General features: G+C 36.5%; 1 protein-coding gene across 3 annotated transcripts in view; it reads left to right on the top strand.

The window, feature by feature from the left end:
• The window catches only part of SCAPER (S-phase cyclin A associated protein in the ER), a 485,805-nt gene that overhangs the window by 340,873 nt on the left and 119,971 nt on the right, over positions 1–24,961 (top strand). For all 3 annotated transcript variants that reach the window (XM_059912693.1, XM_059912690.1, XM_059912691.1), the window contains one exon: positions 13,009–13,132. In XM_059912693.1, the coding sequence (XP_059768676.1) occupies positions 13,009–13,132 (124 nt within the window). The remainder of the gene's footprint in view (positions 1–13,008; positions 13,133–24,961) is intronic.

Below are 24,961 nucleotides of genomic sequence, written 5' to 3'. Positions count from 1 at the left end.
AGGAGGTTGGTACAATTCTGATTGAGAGTTGTGTGCTGAGCAGTAGACTTGTGGAAATAAAACATTGTCCATACTCGCAGCGGGCTCATTCATTAAGAGGTGAGCTAAACAGGGGAAGAGGTAATTTAGTATGATGTGCTAAGTATAACTATAGAAGTATGTACCAAGTACAGAGATAACATGAAGGTTGGAGTAATTAACTGCCATAGGAGGACACAGAATCTTTCCTGTAGGATATGCCATCTAAATTGAGTTTTAAAAGATAGATTCAGAGTTTGCCAAATTAACAAATCCTGCTAGGCAGAGAGCACAGCATGTGCAAGATCATGGAGGCCTGAAATAATAGGATGTGCTTGGGAAGCTGTACACATTTTGATATTCTTAGGACACAAATGTTCTAATAAGAGGAAAAAATATTAGAACACTGTCAGTACAATATAAAAAATAATTAAGTCTGAGTGAATTGGACAAAATGACTAATTCAGGGAGAAGTAAAAGGCATTTATTCCTTATTTATTTCACATTTTGGCAAGAAAAGTTTATATCTATTTCATTCACTCATCTTTCTATTAGTGCTGCCACTACCTTAATTTAAGCCCGTATTGCTTATGCTATTTTAACCAAAGAGGAATTCAGTCATTTAATATATTCTTTTATTGCCATGTACTTAGTACTTTGTTTAGTATTGTGGGTAAAAGATGAGTGAGAGAGAGAACCTTTACAAAGAAGTTGTTTTGAATCCCTGCAAAACACTTGGCAATGTCAGAAATACAAGAGTAATAAAACTTTTATAAATATATTACATTTATTTAACAGAGTTTTTGGCTTGTCTTCACCAATTTATCACATTATATAAATGAAGAAACTAAGGCTTAAAAAGACTGAATGATTTACCATCAGTTATCATACTGGCAGCTAGGACTGCGCATTCTATTCTGGTACTCTTCCTTCTCTACTTTATTGCCTACATGATATCACCAAAGAGAGATATTATCAGTCTGCAGGTATTTGTTAAATTTCTTCTGAGATATGTGAGATTTTTGTCTTCAAAGAGCTTACATCACAACTGGAAAGATAAGACTAATCAGTAAGTTACTCTACACCACACAACAAAAAAAAATTAAATTATTGAAGGTGTATGCAGAAAGTGCGATTTAATTTAAGTTTGAGTCTATAAGGGTCCTCAGTGGATCTCTTACAAAGCTGGTATTTACAGGGTAATGATGGCTATACTTTTGTTTCTGATATGTGAATATTTAGCTTTTAAAAATTTAATAAAAATTGAATATTTCTTTGATATCTTATAACAAATTACTGTCATCATTCCTGTGAGTAGCTTGGGGGTTTTTTGTTGTTGTTATTTAGTTTATTTGTTTAGTTTTTTACTTTTGGTGGAGGTGGTATTGTTTGGTTGATTGGTTTAAGGTTTTTAAACCAATTATTGTAGTGGCTTATTGGTGTGGGTACAGAAAATGCTTGTGGAATGATTTTTCCCTCCTAACAAGTTAGGAGCCAAAGAGGGACAAGAGGAATGATCTAACAGAAATTGGGAAAGATGAACCAAAACTACTTGTAACTATCTGTATGTATGAGACAAAATGTTCAGAGAAGATCTAGCAATGAAGTCTGAAAAAGCAGTGCAACGTTTCTGTGTTACCTTAAACACCCTTCTCATGACTTAAATCAGGTGGCAAATATGGAGTAAATTTATCATAAGACTTATTTCCCATCAGTAACAGATGTGGGAACTATAGAGGTGGGAACCATGCGCCACCCCATGTATCTGCTACATTATAGCCCCTCATTAAATGCTAATAAAATGGTATTTGCCAGTGTGGGTGAAATTTAGGATACAATCCATTGTTAATAAGCAATTCCTTATTTCTAGGCAGGATTATTGTAATATAATTCTAAATGTCTATTTTTAGATCAAGGTTTACTAGAAGTGAATAACTTTCCCCAAGACAATAAAAGTAAAAACATTGTTTTGCAAGCTAATTAGCCATAGTGATTGATAAATACTCATCTCCATTTGACATATTGAGGCATTTTGTTTATGTCTCAGAAGGCTGAACAGAAATGGTTACAGTTGACAGCTGTTGTACCACTAATAAGATTAAAGTAAAGAAATTAGTTGTGTCGACTTTAATCTGCTGTTTAACACTGCAAACCACCTGGGGTCTTATCCAGAGCCAACATGTTTAATCGTGACTTTAAAATTATATAACCAGATCCTACTTAAGAACATATCTAAAGACTTGCTAATCATAACTGTCTTGTTATTAGACAAGACAGAGTTTAACACTAGACTTTAAAATTAATGTTTTAATTTGATGCTCATCCTACATTTTTAAATACATGTTTGTAATCTTTGAAACATAACACCTTCTCAGTGGGAGGTTAATTTTAGGAAATGCAGGAAGTCTAATTAGGTTGTGCTTAAAATATATATGGTTTCGCATTTTAAATTAGAATATGTCTGTGTGGAATAATTAAATTGCCTATCTAATTGTCCCAAATTCACCAATTAAAGAAGAACCCTTGAAATAACATATCTACTTGAAAGTTTCTTACTCCTGCTCTGAGGCATCATTATACTTAGGAAAATCATTTAATTAAAATATTAATCTCAGTGTTATTAAAATGTTACATTGTAGACTATGATATGCAATGTAATAATCATTTGTGATTGTTACATTGAATTTTGATGCAAACTGAAGTGTAGGATGCACATAATTTACATACCCATAGTAAAGATAAGTTGGTCGGCAGCATTATTAGCGTCTCTTCAAGACCCCTTGAGCTGTCTTGATTTGCAGTTCCTGGATGTTGGCCCCCCTGCTATCCCCGCCCACCCTAAGTGTTCTAGCTTCAGAATGGAGGGAGTCAGAGGTAGAGAAGGCAGTGTGGATTTACACTAGTCATCACTGTGCCAGTGGGAAAAGTTTTCCTCTTTACCCGCAGCTCACACGGATCCAAATGTCCAAATGTCCACTGCAAAAATACCTCCAAATTCTGTCACAAGTCCACATTCTCTGTGGGCACAAAAATATCAAAACTGAATCATCTCTTCCTTATTAAATTTTCTGCATCATTCTTCTGTCCTCAGATTTCTTGCTGAGAAGACATTTTCTTATTAACCAAGACTTGCTTATTCAATATCTTCAAATTTTATCAATAAAATAATAATACTTTAAAAGATTTCCATATATGCAAGACCACATATAGAACTTTTTGCAAATACATTTTCCATGTTAAATACTATTTTGCTTTGCTTTTATTCAGTTTATTTTATTCTAATCAGTACTATATGTCTAAAATCTATTTGGTACAACAGACCAAGTGAACATTATTAAAATGAGACTGCTTTAGAAAATTTTCTCCCTTGCCTCAATAAATAACTTTATAAGCATAATCAAATAGCACTCTCTGGTAACACTCCATGTTAGCATTCCATGTTGGTTTATAATTTTAAATTCACTGGTTCAGTAATATACACTAGAGTCTTTCTACTTTCTGTAGAGAAGAACTAAGAGATCTGATACTAAAAGATTTGCAAATGAAAGCTGATTTTATTTGTTTTAAAAATTGAAAAATCATGAACCTTCCACATGTTTTCCAAGCTGGGTAGTGTTCTTTCTTTACCTTTTTTGGTTGAGGAAGAGAGTATTATATTCATTTGCTCTGTTGTCAGTGTTTATTTTTTAGTTCCTGATATGTATAGACCAGGAAGTGTTTTATGTGCTTTGGATACATTACAGAATAAGAGGTAATAAATGTGCAAAAGATTTGAATAGATACTTCACCGAAGAAGATATACAGATGGCAAATAAGTGTATGAAAAGATGCTCTACCTCATTAGGAAATACAAATTCAAACCACAAGAAGAGACTTCATCATACCTACTAAAATTTCATAAAAAAGAAAACTGATACTACCAAGTGCTGGTGAGCATGCAGAGCAATTGTAACTCTTACTTACACTACTAGTGGGAAATGCACAATGGAACAGCCACTTTGGAAAACAGCGTGTAAGTTTCTCATAAAATTAAATATATACTTACTATATGGCCCAGCAGTCCCACTCCTAGTTACCCCAGAGAAATAAAACAAAATATGTGCTCACAAAAACCTGCAAATGAATGTTTATAGCAGCTTTATTCATAATTGCCCCAAACTTGAAACAACCGAAATATTCTTCAACTGGTAAAGGAATAAGCAATCCGTAAGCATGGAAAGTATCTATGCAATTAAATACTATTCTGAAATAAAAAGGAACAGACTATCTATGCATGCAGCAACACGGATGAATCTCATATGCATTGTACTAAGTGAAAGAAGCCAGAGTCAAAAGACTACATATGGAATGATTCGATTTATATGACTGAAAAAGGCAAAACTACAGAATTAGAACACAGATATGTGATAGTCAGGGGTTAGGAGAGGAGATGACTAGAAAGTAACCACCCAGGGGAATTTGGGAGATGATGGTTCTATATCTTTATTGTGGTTGTGGTTTCACTGCTGAATGCATTTGTCAAAACCCTGTGCACTAAAAAGGGTAAATGGTAACTGTGTATAAATTGTACTTCAAATTTTAAAATTACATATTGAAAGTGCAAAAGAGCACATGATATATAAATGAAAGAAAATTCATTTATCATTAGACTTTTCAATATCAGTGTTTTATTTCAGAAGAAAGTGAAGTAACATTTTTTAATATACTCAAGAAAAGAAAGATACATGCCAAGGAGTTTATATTCAGCAAAATTGACCTTCCCTTATAAAAGGCACAGGCACTTATCAATATGCAAGAACTCAGGGAATATTGTTCCCACAAGACTTTGCTAAGGAGTCTAATAGAGAACAAGCTTCAGACAAGCAATGAATATAGATATATTGACATGTGGACTGATAGTGAATATTAAATATGTAATTATGGCACTAAAACTAAAGAAGATTAAGAGGGAGAGTGTAGTATGAGATGACTGTATGTTCTGACGATGTAGCTAGTACAGCCTCTTTGGAGGTGAGGAATAGGTACGGCATATGCCAAAATATTTTTAACTGTTTTCAGTAATCATAATTAGTGTACTATTAATTTTGTTATTCTCAAACTGCTGTGTGTTATAATGTAGCATAAAGCAAATAAGTAATTATGGATATTCTAACTCTGTCATCCTTGCTGCCCTTAAGGACCAGGATTCTCAGTGTCAAAGAGAGGAAAGAGAGCTGTTATATATTGATAGAGAAGTTTGAAGAAAAAATCCCGTAGTCCTGAGTTTGAATCTGAAATAGCAATATGAATTTACAAGATACTTGATCTTTAACTGGGGGATGGGGTTCCCACCCCTAGTCATTCTAATGAGTGTTTAAAAAAGCAGAATAGTGGAAAATGTGGTTAATTAATGTGTTAGTATGTTCCACAGTTGTACATTCTTGCATATTCTCCTTGAAAGAAGGAAGACAGTTGTCCCTTCATTTAGTCATCTCTGTGCTCAGCCAGCTCTGTGCTGCATACTATGAGGGCCCCAAAAAGGATGAATCAGGCAAGGACCTTGCTTAGAGCTAACTTAGAGTAGTTGTATAATAGAATAGAGTTTTCAGTGCTTTGACACTAGTCTCAGTTTTTAGCCTCCGGAATTGGCACATGCAGCTTTCAGGTGGGCCAATCCTGCAGGGCCAGGCCTACATCACAGGCCCCGTGCTGTGAGGGGCCACTCACTTGGTGGGTCCAGTTAGGGCGTTAGAATTCTAACTGCAGTTGCATCTCCCTAGTTTCAAATAATTCTTTTTAATAATATCTTAAAAGTTATTTTAGTTTGGAGCTTTATAAAGACAAAGCATAATTTGAGAATGGCAATGCATGTAAGCTATATACCATTTATTAAATGATTAATGCAAAGAAAATGTACATGGTAAATTATAATATGTTTGAGAGCTCTAGTTTTAATATTCATTTCTCCCTTCCCTAGGAAACTGGTATTACTCCAGGGCTGTGTGTTCTGGTTCAGTCCAGATAATCTTCTTTCCTTAAACTATATCATTTGCTGTGTTTTGTGATGTTCTGTCTCTTTCCTACACTTATCCACATCAAGCCAATCCTTTTCTTACATGAGGGCTGAAACAGTAACTGATGAAAATTCCAAGTTTCTCTTTGCAGCTGTATTGGTGTGACTCTTATTACTTGCTGTGCCTACTTAGCACAGAATTTTGCTCTGCAGGAACTTAAAGCCTTCACTCACCTCCATGTGTATAAGCTATATGCCATTTATTAAATGCTCAATGCAAGCCAAAGGCATTTGGTAAATTATAATTTATAATATAAGGACTCTGGTTTTAAACTGCCAATGGCAGTTGTTTTTAAATGTCTGCTTTCTTGACACTGGTATGAGATAGTGGATTTTGGTGAACAGTGTTTCCTGAAAAGTCTTAATCACTAGAAACTGCATAAGGATATAAACTTACATACTTGCTTAGTTATATTATCAAGTCCTCTTAGGCTACAACCACCTGGGGCTTTTCTATTTAACTATTTCATAACATCTTAGATACTAATCTTAATGTCAGAGGTGTACTACACTTGTATTCTATTAGTGTCCTTTTGGGGTATAAATAGGTTCCTGTATTTATTGCTAAAATACCCAGCTTTGTGATGCCTTTTCTGTCCTCTGTTTTTCAGAGGAAACATTTTCAGTGAGAAGACTTACTGACAGAAGATTCACTCATGTATTCATGATTATTTGGAGCAGAAAGCCTTTATCTAAACCCAACCACAGTGTACTTTTGACAGAAAGGACAGTAAGATTTTACTGTCTTCTCAGAAGATACTTTTAAAATCTGGGGCTTTCTGTTTGATGTTAAAAAGTGCTTCCAGTCATTTGAGTTTTAAATTACAAGGAAAGCTGCTTGGGCAGACCACCCAAGCTGGGTTCAAAGAAGTGATCTTTCTAAGACAGGTGCTCTTCAAATAGAGGTTGTTTTTCAAACAAGTTCTACTAAGTGGACAAGTTTTTCCTGACCCTGAGATTTTTGGTTACTGCCACCACCACCACCCCCCCGCCCCGCTTTTTTCTCATCAGAAAGTAGTTCTTTGTGGAAGTTTCTTTGGAGAGTTTTGTGAGCATAAGATTATACAGATGCATATTCCATACTTTACTAGTAAATGCAGTTTCTTTAATGTAAAGCACAGAGGGCTTTAGGACAAAATCCCCTACCATGTGCTGTTTGCTTTTTCATGTGTATTTTTATTTATGCCTTACGATATTCCACAAAAGATTTTAGACAAGTTGTAGGGATTTCATTGAATAAGACAGAAAAAAAGAGATTAGAAATCAAGACCATAAAAATTATAGATCAAAACCAAAGGGAAAAGAGGATACAATTATAGAACTATAATTCCACGTGTCATTCTAAATATAGTACCCTCATTTTTTTTAAGCCTTGAGGGATCTATAGTTACATATGTTAGTCCCACTATAAAGCTGCAATACACAAAACAATGTGATATTGGCACAATGCTGAACAATATTATCAACTAGACTAAGAAACCAGGGACTATATCCTATATATATAGTTATAGTAAAGGTGGCATTTCAAACCAGTAGAGAAAAGGTGAATTATTGAGTAATCTCTGGGGCGGGGGGTGGAATTTAGGCTTCTGCCTCATGCCACACACCAAAATAAATTTTAAATGATTTGATAGTAAATTATAAAACCATAAAATTACCACACACAGTGATGATTAAAGAAAAATAAATACAAATGGCTAGACACAGACATGTAGTTACCTCATCTTATAGTGAAGAATAACCTTTTAAAGGATAAAAGGAAAGGAAGAAAAAAATAAATCACAAAGAAAGAATTATTTGACTACCTAAAATTGTTTAGCTTCAGTACATAAAAAATGCCTTCAAAATAACAAGCAAAATTAATGGCAGTAGGTAAACTGGAAAATTTATTAACAACACGTATTAACCCTTTGTTATATTTATATTGAGAGAATCCTTATAAATCACTAAGAAAAAGATAAAAACCTCCAATAAAAATTTTAAAATAGAGGATAAGAATAATTAACAAAAAGATAAGTGGCTACTTACCTTATACCTTATCCCACAATCAATTTCATAGCTTGCATTTAAATGTAAAAATCTATGAAAATGCCAGAAGTAAATTTAAAAGAATGTTTTTATAATCTTGAAGTGGGAAGGTCCTTCTAAGTTTTACACAATACCCAGGTGTACTAAAGGGAAAGTTTGACAGATTTTATCAAATAAAAATGAAAACATTCTTTATGACAAAAACCAAAAAGTTTAGATAAGCAACAGACTGGAAAATTTATTTGCTACATATGATGATAAAAGGTTAATATCTTTATTATTGGTAAAGAGCCTTATAAATCAGTAAGAAAAAGAGAGACCCCCCCCATAGAAAAATGGGTAAAAGGTTCACAGTGATAATTCAAGAAAATATAAATATACATTGGCAATAAGCACATGAAAAAGTCTTTGATCACACTAGTAATAAAAGAAATGCAACCTTTAAAAATTCCAGTTTTAGCTGTCAGATCAGTAACAGTTGTTTATAATGAAATTATCTGGTGTTGGTAAAAACATGGAGAAACTCTTTTTCTGGGAGTATAAATTGTTTTAAAATATTTTCTTCTGGCGGGCAATTCGAATTTTGCAGTGTCTATCAAAAATCTTAAATGTTCATATCCTTTGACTCAAATTATCATTGCTGAAACTTTATCCTAAGGAAGCAGAAGGATTTGTTCAGTACAGCTATTCTGAACATGAGTTGTGCTATTGAGCACATCCTCTGTTTGTGGAGCTCCCAAGCATATAATGTGGCCCTTCCACTATAGAGCATGAGAATGCCAGGTATTTGCTTCCCAGTATTCTTTGTGTCTAGTATATAAACTTGTGACCTGGGCTTCACGACCCAACATACCCACTCCAGACTTCTACTCTGAGGCTAATGAAGTTAGAAGCAAGGACATCCCAAACTCTATTCTTTTGACAATCGGAGGCAGCTGCATCTGGTGTCCAAAATCATAGTGTGAGTTCAAGCTGTGGCATATGGTGCCCAGTGTTTTTTTTAGCAGATCAATTTCATGGTATGTGATTTGGATATTGGTCCGGGCAGTGTAACCTCTATGCCTGTGTTTTCTAAATCCTATGATATACCCAATAGCCTGTCGATTAATTTCCTTAATATTTAAATCAACCAGAGCTTACTTCCTGTGGCATATAACTAAGAACTCTGAATATTAAAACAGTGTTGTTTATAGCGTTGAAAATTGGACACAATAGTAAGGGATTGATTGAAGTAAAATTTTATATCCATTGGATGACACTGTTCCATCTTTTAAAATCTATAATATTTCTCAATGTAAGTATTTTAATCAGAAAAGGAATTTAAAGTAAGAAATTGGATGTTTACAAAACTGTTGGAAAAAGTTGTAGACCTTTTGTTGTTGACTCCAAAACAATACCAGACATATCCACTGGGGGCACTGCTCCCTTTGAGGCCAAACACAAGTTAGGAAGGAAATAAGCTAATGCCACACACGACTTTCTCTCACAACCAGGAAACCACAGAATGGGTACTTAAGGCTGCAGATCAGAGGTTAGGAAATCAAATCAAGTAGTACAAGTTATCCCACTGGCTCTTGACACACAGAATTCGGGAAATGGAACCTGAATACTACTGCAGGAAAACCTCACTTTTCCAAACCTTGCTTGATAAGGACAACAACCAATGGCACGGGAAGATGGCCTTGGCTCACTTCACCCTCCAAATCTTGTATGATACCATTTGTGTGGGAGGGAACAACTCTTGCATATGCACAGACTACTTCTGGAAGGATATGTAAACTAGTAACCATGGTGATTTCTAAGGTAGGGAACTGAGTGGCTGAGGGAAATAAGTAAGAGGGAGATACTTTTCACCATGCTTTTTTGTGTGTGTTGTACTAAGGTCATCATTCCTATTCAAAAAGTTACCAAGTTAAATTTTATTTGTATTGAAGCTCAGTAGTTTTTACTGTACTCCAAGGGAACACACCCGCAGGTGTCCCCAGGTCTCTGAGGAACCCTTCAAGGCTCTTTGAGAGGAGAACAAAGTAGGGTCCTGGGTCCCCCACTTCTGCTTCAGTCAGAAGAGGTCTTATTTTATCTGTTCTTTGGTTTAAGCTTCTGAAAAAGATTTTGTTAGCTTTTAAGCTTCTGAGTAAGAAAGCATTCTGCTGCTTTTTTAAAAAAAATTGAAGACCAGTGTTATAGAAGAATTTTTTTTAAGATTTTTTTTGATGTGGACCATTTTTAAAGTCTTTATTGAATTTGTTACAATACTGCTTCTGTTTTATGTTTTGGTTTTTTGGCCCCGAGGCATGTGGGATCTTAGCTCCCCGTCCAGGGGTCGAACTCTCACCCCCTGCACTGGAAGGCGAAGTCTTAACCACTGGACCACCAGGGAAGTCCCTATAGAAGAATACTAAATGTCATGGAGAAATATTCATTGTACACATATTAACTAAGTGAATATTTGTAAGAAGAGAAGACTGGAAGTACAAATACCAATCATCTCTTGATAGTTTTTTACTGTTTATTTGTGCTTCTCTTTCCCAAAGTTATGACAGTTATCTAAAATTATTTTTATAATCACAAATACATGTTATTTTTTAAATTAAAAAGAAAAGCCCTCTTGAAAAATCTAAATATGTTACCTAATAACTGAAATAATGCTGATTTGCATTTGTGGAGAATTTGTTAGGTAGCGCCTCCAACCAATGTGTCATAAATGAGTTACATGTAGGCCACGTTTTCCTGTACAATCCTCAGGGATTAAGTCAGGCCAGAGCTGAACCTCCTCCTGGCTCCCTTCAACTTAGAGTCCTTTCATTGTTTATGCCAGTATACCATGAAAAAATTTGGGACACACTGTGCTTTATTATCCTGGAAATAATAGCTTCTATAGCACGCTTTGATTGGATTTTTTAATGTTTTATTTGTGCATTATTCTTAACAAGAATAATAAGATTAATAACCCTAACGAAGTCTACCACTATTAAGTATTTAACCATGTGCCAGGCACTGTCCTAAGTATAATATTTTACATCTGTTATCTCATTTAATTCTCATGATAACCATGTGAAGCTTAGGTATTATTATCTCAGTTTTATAGATAAGAAAATGGGGGCTTCCCTGGCGGCGCAGTGGTTGAGAATCTGCCTGCCAATGCAGGGGACACGGGTTCGAGCCCTGGTCTGGGAGGATCCCACATGCCGCGGAGCAGCTGGACCCGTGAGCCACAATTACTGAGCCGGCGCGTCTGGAGCCTGTGCTCCGCATCGGGAGGGGCCGCGATAGTGAGAGGCCCGCGCACCGCGATGAAGAGTGGCCCCCGCTTGCCACAGCTAGAGAAAGCCCTCGCACAGAAACGAAGACCCAACACAGCCATAAATAAATAAATTAATTAATTAATTTTAAAAAAAAAAAAAGAAAATGGATGCTAAGATATTAAATGAGTAACTTACTAAAACCTCAAATGGCACAACTGGGTTTCTAACCTAGTGTCTTATTCCAGTACCTCTACTCTTAACCAATGTATTCTAATGCTCAGTTTTCAGGAACCTATCAATTATGTGAAGCAAGATACAACTATATCAGACAAACAGATGATTACAAGTACAAGAGGGGCTGTCTTCACCATCTTTCTCCTACTAGAGCATCAGCTCCATGAGGACAGAGAGCTTGTCTGTCTTGTCCACCTAGCACAGAGCCTGGAAAATCATAGGCACTTAGATATTTGTTGAATGAATGAATACTCACTTGTTGGTTCTTAGACCTGTACTTTTCAACTCTAGCTATACATCAGAATTGCTCACAGAGCTTTTGAAACATGCAGATGTCTAGAGCTGTCCCATTCCCCAACTAGCATCTCCAGGGGAGGAACTCAGGCAAGTATATATCTTTAAAGATATACAGGTGTTGCTAGTGCTCTGTCAAACTCTAGAGCCCCTATTCCAGAACAGTGGTCCTCTGACTTGAAGATGCATCAGAATTACCTGTGAAATTTGTTAAAACACTAATTGCTGGACTCTACCCCCAGAGTTTCTAGTATTTAGTAAGCTGGGGTGGAACCTGAGAATTTGCATTTCTAAAAGTTCCCAGGTGATATTGATGCTACTGGTCCATGGTTCACACTTTAAGAATTGTTGTTCTAGAGGACTGGTTGTAAGGGACTAAATCAAAACACTTATATGTAGGACTTAAGCAGGAGATTTAGTCCGACAGGCAGGAATCAACATTGATCACTCAGGCAATGCAGGTTAATCACAGTTTTCAAAGCACTCAGAAGAATACCCATTGAGTGTTGCTCCAAATGTTTCTTTGAACAGTGGCATATAATTTTTTAATCCTTAAGAAAAAAAAAAACATTTCTTTGGTGGGTTTGACCTTAGACTGTTTTACTCTCTAGGTCCTCCCCTGCTCAGTCTCTGAGCAGGTGTGGTGCTCACTCCCCAGAACTCTGCAGTTCTTGTCTCACAGGGAAAGCCTCTAGTTTCTCCTCATGTGTGCTCCCTTCTTCCATCATCTGCCCTTGTCGACCAGGAGATCTAGCAACAGGAGCTTTGGCAGACCTTTTTTTCTGGGTATTATTCAAAGAATTCTAGATCCCAAAATTCCTGGGTAATATCTAATCTTAGATTATTAAGACCTTGTCAGTAGACTGGTAAGTACATTTCCATTGCCTGCTGCTGCAACTAAGAAATTAATAAGAGGCAAGAATTAGTTACTAATGAACACTGGGCTGTGGATAAAAATTACAAGCTTTTATATCTAGCTGATGGACCTTGCACCTAGTAATATTTGGCTTGTTTTTTTTTTTTAGAGTGACTTCTATCCCATGCCTGTTGCTTTTATACCATTCATTTTATGTATTTTAAATTGTTTAGAGAAGAGCTGCACGGGTTTTATAAGTGGTGTTTTTCTCCTTCTGTTAGGTCTCTCTGCAATGCAATCAATGTTTACAACCTCACCTGCAATAACTGTTCAGAAAACTGCACTGATGTTCTGTTTAGTAACAAGATTACCTTCTTAATGGACCTCCTCATACACCAGTTGACGGTATGTAATATTATTGCTTTGAGTTAGAAGCAGCTAAGATTTGAGAAATATCCCCTGTGGAGAAAACTAAAAGCTTATTTACTCTCCAGATTGGAAAAAAAAAAAAAAAAAAGTGAAGATGACTGGGAGAGTAAAATAGGAACTGGCAGAAAAACCTCTTAATTTGAAAATCTTATATTGCATTCTCCTAAGTTCCAGTATTTGATGGGTAATATACTTGTAGCACTTGCTGAGATCATAAATTTACATGGTCAGACTAGAGCTTTGGAATGAGTTAGGCTCAAAGGCAAACCTCTGAGGCCGTAGGAATGAGTGCTGTAGAAGGGAAGACAGCTGGGAAAGTCTCAAAACCTCTCTTACCAGCTCAGTTAAAAGGGTCAGTTTAAAAAGGACTTTTTGATGACCATTGATATATTTTTTTGAAGCAAGAAACTCCTCTGTCAGAAAGGGGCAAACCTGTTATACTTTTGAAATGGGAACAAGCAGCCAGTTGTAGCCTTAAATTTTACTTCGGTTCACAGATGTTGAAAGAGGTAAGCTCAGCATAATATCCAAAGGTTTAGGTCTGTCAACTGCAGTCTCCAGAACACAACCCTGGGGCCAGAATTTTCCTGGTCAAGTTTCTGAGCCCCTGAGGTATTGGCGCAAAATCGCTCTCAAGCTGCAAGTTTATAACACAGGAGATTTATTTTTCAGAACCGATCTACTTTTACTCAGCACGTATTTCTAATAGCTCTTCCTAAACTGTGTGCCTTTTGCCCTCTTTCCTTCTCCATCTGGTTAATTTCTACACATTCTGCAGACCTTTACTGAGACATAATGGCACCTTCTTTATGAAACCTTCCCCAACCTGACTCTTTCCCCAAGTCCAGGTTAGGTGTTCTTCTTATATGCTCCTCTGCATTATGTCATTCATAGAATTAATCACACTGAATTGTAATTAACTGTTTACTTGTCCATTTCTCCAACTAGCCATAAAATCAAGGAGGACAGGAGGTAATTTATCACTTTCTCCAAGATCCTAACACAGGGCCTGACACAGTAGCTTCAGTATGTCTTTGATGAATATATAAGTAAATAAATGGAACTCCATATGTTTCAAGCTGAAAATCAGAAAGGAAATGATGAGGCCCTTACACGTAGGCATACTGACAATGAGAAGGGACTGCAGTGAGAGAGAACAAAAAACACAGACCTAGAACTGTTACACAGTGCAATAATGGCTATTTATAGTGATGACACTGAGTCATCACTTGAGGGCTAAGTTATATGTGGTTTTATCTATAAAAGAAGGCATTGAAATACGGGTTACACTTTTAGCAAAATTCTATCAGAAATAGTTGAAAGGCAGGGGCAAGGAGAAAAGACTTAGCATTTGTGGTATGGCCTTATATTCCAGGTATTTTAATATATATTGCTTCATTTACTTTTTAAAACAGAAAGTCAGTATTATTATATCATTTTACAGATGAGGAAACTTGAGTCCCACAAAGGTTGGCTTGCCCAAGGCTACATAGATAGTAAGTCATGGAGTCAAGAGTCCAACCTAGGTTTGTCAAACCCAAATTAAGGGACATTCTACACAAAAATTGACTTGTACTTTTCAAAAGTGTCAGTGTCATGAAAGAAAAGGAAAGGTTGGAGAACTGTCACAGACTGGAGGAAACTAAGGAGATCTGACAATTAGATGTAATGTGGGATCCTAGACCAGAAAAAGGACGTTAGTGAGAAAACTTGAAAATTCAAATAAGGTCTGTAGAATAGTTAATTTTACTGGCTCACTTCTTGCTTTCGGTAATTATACTATGGTTTTGTAAGGTGTTAACAGTAGGGATACTGGGTGAAGGGAACTCTACATTCTTGCATCATATCCTGTTTTTAAGTCTTCTTGCATATTCTTTCACATTTCAAAGCCGTTCTCTTTTGTTACTTGTCCTGTTCAAAGTATATAATTTATATTCTTCCATTACCAATTTAAAATTATTTCAAAATAAGAAGTAAAAACTAAAAAACCAAACCCCATGCTCTCCCACTGTTGCATGCTGCATCATCTGGAAGAATTTACTCTGTGAAACCTATTCTATATTGCTAATGGAAGAAGATACGTAAATGTACTTTGAACAGAACAAGTAACAAAAGAGACATTTGAAATGCGAAGGAATGAGCAAGAAGACTTACAGACAAGATCTTTCATCCTAGCCCTTCATTCTTTTATAATCGAAACCTTTTCTTATTGTATGGTAGTTTGTTTATTCTCTCACTTAATAATTGTAAGCGCCTACTATTTCCAGTTCCAGAGACGCATAAGACATGATCCCAACCATCCAGGAAATTCCTGCATAGGAGTGGGAATAAATATGTAAATTGCATATAAAAATGGTGTGTTGGAAACCTGTACAGAGTATAACGGAGCACAGAGGAAGGAGCTCAGTAGCCTGTGCCTGGGACATCACAAAGGAGGGACATTTGAGCTAGACCTTAACTCCTCATAATAGCTTTCATTTACTAAGTGCCTACTGTGTACCAGGAGCTTATAAAAGTAGCTTGATCCTCTCCCTGTATTTTGAAATCCCCAGTTTTCTTTGAATAATATTCCCTTACTTGTGACTTCAAGGTTTCTTGACACTCAGAAAACTTTTAATCTCCCAACCAGTGGATTTCACCACATTCTATGTTTATTTTGTTCAGTTTAGAACTGGGATCCTGGGACATTAGTTTGTCGAACACATTTTATCCCTCCTATATGTGGCACTTTCTGGTTTCTGCTGTTCCTTTTGGCTTTTTATTCTCTAGCTGTCAATTCTAATACTGCTGTGATAGAGTTTGTGATAGGTGGGAGAGGAGGGTATGTTTTCTAAGTTGGGGAAGTGGAGGGTGGTGGTAGCTAGTGATGGTGATATTTACATTTCTGGAAATCACTTGAGTGCATTTCCATTTTTATTGCTGACTTGTTTTGATATACATGTAACTGAAATATGGATCACTAACTTGTTAGTAACCTTTAAGTAAAGGATAGAAAATAGTCATCAACATATTTTCCAGAAGGATTAGAAAGAAGCATAAAAGAAGCTAATTAATTGAGATCTGGTGGAATTTATATAACACCTGATTATAGGGCACTTCAGCCTTTCTGGTTCTTCAGCAAACTGAGATGGTTTAGAAGACTTTCTTTTCCCCCAATCTAGCTGTTTGGAGTTTGTTTTAGCACTCTTGTATTTCATCTCAATTATGTGCAAAGCATTGTACAGATTCCAGGGTTACAGAGGTGAATTGGACACAGTTCCTTCCCTCTAGAAGCCCACAGTTGAAGAAGGAACAACTTACATACATTAACATTAAAGAAAAGCTATGAGAAGTTCTGTAACATAATCAGAGCTACAGAGTAGCCCACACAGCCTAAAAGAGTGCCTGGCACATAAGAGGTGCCTGTTAAATATTTGATGAATGAATGAATGAGTTCTAACTTGAAGCATTGGAGAGGCTTTTGGGAAGAAATTGTATTTGCCCATGCCTTGAGGAAGGGTGGAAATTCTACAATTCTGGATTATGATTTTTACAAAAGCTAAATTAGCATATGTGGCACTGTAAAAGTCTGTGCTTTTTCTTGCAGTGCAGATTCAAAGTAGGATTTTTAAGATAAGGTCTTGAGGAATTTATTTGGAGCCCTGTAAAAACAGTACATTTAGACAGGCATGATCTAGGATGAAGGCTAACAGAGATGTATTATCTTCCAAAAAGTATGAAAACCTTAAAATATGTTAAAGCAGATTTCATTCAATAAGTGATTGTTAAGAATCTTCTCTGTACCTAAATCATTCAGTGCATAGAAAAGTATGCCTCTACCTTCAAAATGTCTCCTTGAGGAGACCAGACATGCACATTAGAAGGCAATAAAAAGACCAGTGAAAAAGAGCAAACTGGCAAAATAGGAAGTCCCAGTTCTCATTCCCCACAGAGACACTTAACAACTATATACAGACCAAAATACCATTATGAGAACTCTGGGAAACAGTTAAGATATTGCAATACCCCAGATGATCTCAAAGCCAAGAACAGCCACATTGATGTGGGTAAGAAGAACTGTTTTGCTTTACTCATGATTGCCCTTCTCTCAAGTTGGCACAGCTCCACACTGGAAGATAATACCCCAGCTCATTGGTTCTCCCCTTTAGGAGGGAGGGGAGTTGAGTGTGAGTCCTGCATTCTGGCTTTTTGGAGGATTGCCAGGGGACTTGTATCTGTCTCACCTGACTTATGGCACTGACAGGAAACTGGCATACTTTGGATGCCTGGCAGCCCCTGAGAACAAGAGAGAGCAAGGCAGCTTGCTGCTGAGAACCAGAGAACTTGCAGTGCTGCAGGCAGACACCAGAGGGAGCAAGAGATTATGATCTCCTGAAATAGAAACCAGCAAGCCTTTCTAATTGAGGAATTGCACACGCAGGCCCAGAGAAGTCCTATCCCCTACAAAAGTTTCAGAGAATGCCTAATTCCCTAGTCAAGGTGATTGGTGTCTTCCCCTTTACAAAGCCAGTATGTACAGTCTAAAAGTCATGCCTGTTTTTTCAAATGTGCAGATCCCAACACAAAGTTACAAGACACACAAAGAAAAAGGGAAACATGGCCCCTACAAAGAACAAGATAAATCTTCAAAACCAGCCCTAAAGAAACAGGTATATGAATTACCTGATAAAAAATTCAGAATAATCATCATAAAGATGTTCTATGAACTCAAGAAAATGATATATGAACAAAATGAAAATAACAAAGAGGTAGAAAATATAAAAAGAACCAAAGAGAAGTTTTGGAGCTGAAGAATACAATGATTGAACTGAAAAACTTAGAGGAATTCAAGATCAGCATTGATCAAACAGAAGAAAGAATCATTGAACTAAAAGATAGGTCATTTGAAATTATCCAGTCAGGAATAAAAAGAAAAAAGAATGAAAAAAGCCTAAGGGACTTATGCTGTACTGTAAAGTAGGCCAGTGTATGTATTATGGTAGTCCCAAAAGGAGAGAGAAAGAGAGAATGGGGCAGAAAGCTTATTTAAATAAATAATGGCCTAAAATTTCCCAATCTAGTGAAGGAAAGGGAATCCAAATTCAAGAATTCCAACAGATCCTAACTTTGATGAATCCAAAGAATCTCACAGAGACACATTATAATCAACTTATCAAAAGTCAAAGACAGAATTTCGAATGCAGCAAAAGGAAAGCAACTTGTCACATGCAAGGGAACTCTCATAAAACAATCAGTGGATTTCTCACCAGGAACACTACAGGCCAGAAGGGAGTGGGAGGTTATAATCAAAATGCTAAAAGAAAAAAAGGCCAACCAAGAACACTATATCCAGCAAAACTATCCTTCAAAAATGAAGGAGAAATAAAAACTTTCCCAGATAAATAAAAGCTAAGGGAATTCATCACCACTACTAGACCTACTTTACAAGAAATTCTAAAAGGAGTCCTTCAAGTGGGAACAAAAAGACACTAAATAGCAACATGAATGCATATGAAAGTATAAAGCTTACTGGTAAACATAAATATATAGACAAATACTGAATGCTGTAATACTGTAATGGGAGGGTGGTTAAATCACTGTTAATTCTGTTATAGAAATTAAAAGACAAAAGTGTAGAAATAACTATAACTATAAAAGTATGTTAATGGATACATGATATAAAATATGTATTTTTTGACATCAGTAACATAAAATATTGGGGGGGAGAAGTAAAAGTGTAGCATATTTGTATGTGATTGATGTTGTTATCAGCTTGAAATAGATTCTTATAACTCTAAGATGTTTTATGTAAACCCAGTGGCAACCACAAAGAAAATACCTATAGGGCTTCCCTGGTGGCGCAGTGGTTGAGAATATGCCTGCCAATGCAGGGGACACGGGTTCGAGCCCTGGTCTGAGAAGATCCCACATGCCACGGAGCAACTAGGTCCGTGAGCCACAACTACTGAGCCTGCGCGTCTGGAGCCTATGCTCCGCAACAAGAGAGGCCGCAAGAGTGAGAGGCCCGCGCACCACGATGAAGAGCGGCCCCTGCTTGCCGCAACTAGAGAAAGCCCTCGCACAGAAATGAAGACCCAACACAGCCAAAAAAAATAATAATAAATAAAAAGAAAAAAAAAAGAAAATACCTATAGAAGATACTCAAAATGAGAAAGGAATCAAAGCATGTTACTACAAAAAAAAATCAACAATTCAAAGCAAGACAGCAGGAGAGGAATGAGGGACAAAATAACTACAAGACAGAAAATAATTAACAAAATGGCAATAGTAGTTCCTTCTCTATCAATAATTACTTTAAATGTAAATAGATTAAACTCTCCAGTAAAAAGACATACAGTGGTTGAATGGATCAAAATCTTTTGTCAACAACAGACTCACTTTAAATTTAAGGACACACATAAGCTGAAAGTGAAAGAAGTGACAAAGATAATCCATGCAAATGGTAACCAAACAAGAGCAGAGGTGGCCATACCTATATCAGACAAAATAGACTTGAAGTCAAAAACTCTCAGAAGAGATAAAGAACGACATCATATAGTAATAAAAGGTCAATTTTTCAGGAAGGTATAACAATTGTAAATATATATGCATATGCACCCATCAGAGCACTCAAATATAAGAAGCAAACATTGAAAAGAACTGAAGGGAGAAGATGACAGTAACACAGTAAAAGTAAGGGATTTCAATACCACACTTTCAATAATGGATAAACATCTAGAAAGAAAATCATTAAGTAAACAGAGGATTTGAACAACAGTATAGGCTGAATGGACCTAATACACATATACAAAATATTCCACCCACCAGCAGCAGAATACACATTTTTCTCAAGCACACATGGAACATTCTTCAGGATAGATCACATGTTAGGTCACAAAACAAGTCAACAATTTTAAGATGACTGATACCATACCAAGTATATTTTCTGACCACAATGGAATGAAAATAGAAATTAATAGCAGAAAGAAAACTGGAAAATTTACAAATATGTGGAAATTAAACAAATGCATGAAAAAAACAGTGAATCAAAGAATGAAATTAGAAGAGAAATTATATAGTATCTTTGAGACAAAATATAACATACAAAAACTTACGAGATGCTTAAAGGCAGTGCTAAGAGGGAAGTTCATAGCAATAAGTGCCTGCATTAAAAAGGAAGAAAGATCTCAAACAAACAACTTTATACCTCAAGAAACTAGAAAAAGAAAAGCTAAGCCCAGAGTTAGCAGAGGGAAGGAAATAATTAAGATTAAAGCAAACTGACATAAAAACAGACACATAGACCAATGGAACAGAATAGAGAGCTCAGAAGTAAACCCACAAATATACAGTCAACTAAGATTTGACAAGGCATCAAAAATATACAAAGGAAAAGGTGGTCTCTTCAATAAATGCTGTTGGGTAATAGTAAATGCTGTTGGGAAATGGTGGATATCCACATGCAAAACAATGAGATTGGACCTTATCTTACACCAGGGGTCCCCAACCCCTGGAACCAGGCCACACAGCAGGAGGTGAGTGGCGAGCAAATGAGCAAAGCTTCATCTGCAACTCCCCATCGCTCGCATTCCCGTCTGAACCATCACACACACACTGCCCCTGCGCCCCTGTCCGTGGAAAAACTGTCTTCCACAAAACTGGTCCCTGGTACCAAAAAGGTTGGGGACCATACACAAAAATTACACAATACACAAAAATTAACTCCAAATGGACTTAAAACTTAAATGTAAGACCTGAAACCATAAACTCCTAAAAGGAAACATGAAGAGAAAGCTCCTTGACATTGGTCCTGGCAAGAATTTTTTTGGGGGGATATGATGCCAAAAGTACAACAAAAGCAAAAATAAACAAGTGACACTACATCAAACTAAACGGCTTCTGTACAGCAAATGAAACGATCAACAAAATGAAAAGGCAAACTTCAGAGTGGGAGAAAATATTTGAAACTTATATATCTGATGAAGGGTTAATATCCAAAATACATAATATCCAAAAATCAAAAACACAGAACGTAGCAAGTATTGGCAAGAATTTGGAGAAATTGGAACCCTTGTGCACTGCTGGTGGAAATGTAAAATGGTGCAGCTGCTTTGGAGAACAGTAATGGCAGTTCCTCAAGAAATTAAAAATAGAACTACCATATGGGATTACTTCTTGGTATTTACCCAAAAAGAATTGAAATTAGAATCTCAAATAGATACTTGCACTCTCATGTTCACTGTAGCATTATTCATAGTAACTAAGAGGGGGAGATAACCTAAATGTCCATTGACAAATGAGTGGATAAAGAAAATGTATGTACCTACACTGGAATATTGGTTAGCCATAAAAAGGAAGGAAATCCTGCCATATGCTACAACATGGATGAACCTTACGAAATAAGCCAGTCACAGAAGGGCAAATACTGCATGATTTCACTTACGTGAGATATCTAAAGTAGTCAAACTCATTAAACTGAAAGTCGAATGGTGATTTCCAGGAGCTGGAGTGAGGGGAAGTGGGAAGTTACTGTTCAGTGGGTATTGAGTTTCAGTCATGCAAGATGAAAAAGTTCTAGAGATCTGTTTTACAACCATGTGCATATAGTTAATTAGACTGTAATGTATACTTAAAATTGTTAAACGGTAAATTTATGTTACGTGTTTATTACCATAAAAAAAGACCAGTATGGGCTTCCCTGGTGGCGCAGTGGTTGAGAATCTGCCTGCCAATGCGGGGGACACGGGTTCGAGCCCTGCTCTGGGAAGATCCCACATGCCGCAGAGCAACTAGGCCTGTGAGCCACAGCTACTGAGCCTGCGCGTCTGGAGCTTGTGCTCTGCAACAAGAGAGGCCACGACAGTGAGAGGCCCGCGCACCGTGATGAAGAGTGGCCCCCACTCGCCGCAACTAGAGAAAGCCCTCGCACAGAAACCCAACTCGCACAGAAGACCCAACACAGCCAAAAATAAATAAATAAATATTAAAAAAAAAAAAGACCAGTACAAGTACTACTGAGTGCTGTGAAAATAGATCGATAGACTTTTAATGTTGAACAAGTTCTAAATAGTCCATATTACAGATTAGTAAATTGAGACGTGGCAAAGAGATCATACAACTACCTAGTGATAGAACCATGACCTGGATGCTAGTCTCCTGAGTCCCTGTCCAGGACATCCCTTCCTATAACCTAAATTGATGTGTCCTCACTTTATTGAGTTGACAAATGAGATGAAGTAACATTTTTGTGACTTTAATTTTATACATGTTTAATATTGTCACCTGGGTAAGATACACTGAAGAAGCATTTAATTAAAAGATTTATAATTTCTTGATGTTTCATTGCACTTTAAAAGGTATTACATATTTTATTAGCATTCTTATTTTTAATTCATAGTAACCTGTTCCTCATGGAATATTTAAAGAATACTCTTATAAATTGTGTGTATATATTTTCTGGAGCCAAGGAAACTGTTAATTGAAAAGTGATGTACAAACCTTAAATAATTAATATGGTACTGTTGGATCAAAGAGACTGTTGGTGAGCACTTCAGAATGTGACAAGAAAGCCCTGTGTACAAACAAAGAAAATATAAGTGCAACCTTAGAGCAAGGGGATCGTTTTTCACTGAGTCATGTGCAGAGCCATGCAGGTGCCTATTTCATTTTCATTACAGCAGCAAAGGCCTGGAATTGGCCATTCACCACATTGTTTTCTTTGTACCAAGGAGCCAGAACATGGACTTAATTGTTAATTACAGGGAGCAGAAACCCTTCAACTCTCTACTGGTAATATTGCTCTTCCTGATGCCACTTGCATCTTGTTTCTCCTTTCCTCACTATGTGGCACTTGCTCAGCATGTCAAGGACACCCTACCCTTTTCTTCATCAATAATGTGAACTCTGTGTCTAGTAGGCTATATAGCTTATTGATACAGAGTATATCAGAAACAGAGAGGAGGCCTTCATAGTATCTCATCTAGTCCAGTCCTCCTTGTTTTACATGAGGACAAAGGAACTCAAAAAAGGAGAAGGATGGGAGATGTTTAGGGTGGGTATTTGCCAAAAGTTTCACAGCCTGTTATCAATAGAACTGGGATTCAAATTCAGGTCTCCAAAATCCCAACCTAACCTTCTTTCTACTATATTACATGACACACCGCTGATATAAGTTTGGTGAGAACAGTTAAAGGATATTGTAACTGATGTAGAACTTTACCCTCAAAGCTACATTCAAAATTGACCTAGTGAAAGAATATGGGTCAGATTATAACTCTAATTGCCCTTCTACTGCAGTCATATGAAATAGTATCATCATCATTATTATTACTGTCACCTAGAATCATTAGTTGACTGCTTGAGTGAGAAATTGACACATCCAGCATCATAGTGGAGATTTTATCACACTGCTTTCAAATGGTAGGTAAAGCAGACAGAATTGTTAAATATGTACAAAGCTGAATAAAACAATTCACAAACTTGGTTTAATGCACATAGATAGAACCGTATGGCAATATTAGAGAATATATATTTTATATAAGCACACATGGGAAATTTATAAGAATTGACTACACACTAGGCCATAAAGCAAGTCTTAACATATTTGAAAGAATCAGTATCATACAGATGATCCAGTACTGCTTCAGATATTATTGAATAAGCTCCTACCAGACTGACCCTCCTGCAGATGACAAGTATAATCTCTGGGTAAAGTATGAAAAAAACCTACCTGAAGGTACTAGAGACCAATCAAAAGCAGACAAATTCTGATTGGAATAGACACTTGGAAGAAGGGAACAGCATTGAGTGAGTTTCATGGTTTTATGGCTTTTAGCCTGAGGGCAGGCCACAGTTGGTACCACATGGGATGACTAGAACTACTGTAGAAAATCCTCAATTCTTCTGGCCTAAAGAACCAGAAGACAGAATCTGGGGCAAAGACAACTGCTAGAATATAAGGATGATATTCAAAAAGGAGAGAGCCAGAAAGGAGGATCCCCTAAATTATTTATAAATATCTGAATGACCCTGGTACCATATATGTGTGGGACAGACTCCAAGTGCCTCAGCTAAAGACAAACTGAACTGAGATTTCAGCTGCTATCCAAGAATAGAGTTTTGCAGTTGAATCCAAAAAAAGTCATATGCCTGCTTTTTTAAAAGAATCAAACTGAAAAATACAGTAACTGAATTTAAAAATTCACTAAATGAATTAATGAGAGGGAATGATGAAAATAGAAAAATCAACATTAGACAAACACCACAGTAATTATTATTGCAGGAGAAAATCATCAATGGATGCAAAAATTAGTGAGTAAAAGTATGACGAGAAACAGGATATTTTCGAAGTTTCAAAATAACTCCACACGAGATACTTTGAATTACAAAGAAGGAAAATAGAAACTTTACAATAAAGAAATTTGGCAGATATTACCTTAACTATGTGATCAAAGCTAACATCACCAGAAACAGAACATATCAACATCATTTACCCTCTAATATTATATACTTAGAAGCTCACACCATCATTTCTGTGGTACTCTTGCCAAAAATGCCATCTAAATATGAGAAAATATCAGACAAAATCCAAATTGAGGACAGTCTACAAGATAGCTTATGAAATGCAAAGACTGAAAAACTCACAGAGACTAGAGAGGTGTGACAACTAAATTCAGTGTGGGATTCTGGATTGGATCCTGAAGCCGAAAAAAAGGACGTTAGTGAGAAAACTGGCAAAATTCTAATGAGGTCTGTAGATTAGTTCATTGTTTTGTATCAGTGTTAATTTTCTGGTTTTGGTAATTGTGCTATAGTTATATGTAGGGT

This window comes from Balaenoptera ricei, chromosome 2 (assembly GCF_028023285.1).
Source record: "Balaenoptera ricei isolate mBalRic1 chromosome 2, mBalRic1.hap2, whole genome shotgun sequence".
In the NCBI taxonomy this organism is placed as follows: Eukaryota; Metazoa; Chordata; class Mammalia; order Artiodactyla; family Balaenopteridae; genus Balaenoptera; species Balaenoptera ricei.
This window is presented reverse-complemented; position numbering and strand designations above follow the sequence as displayed.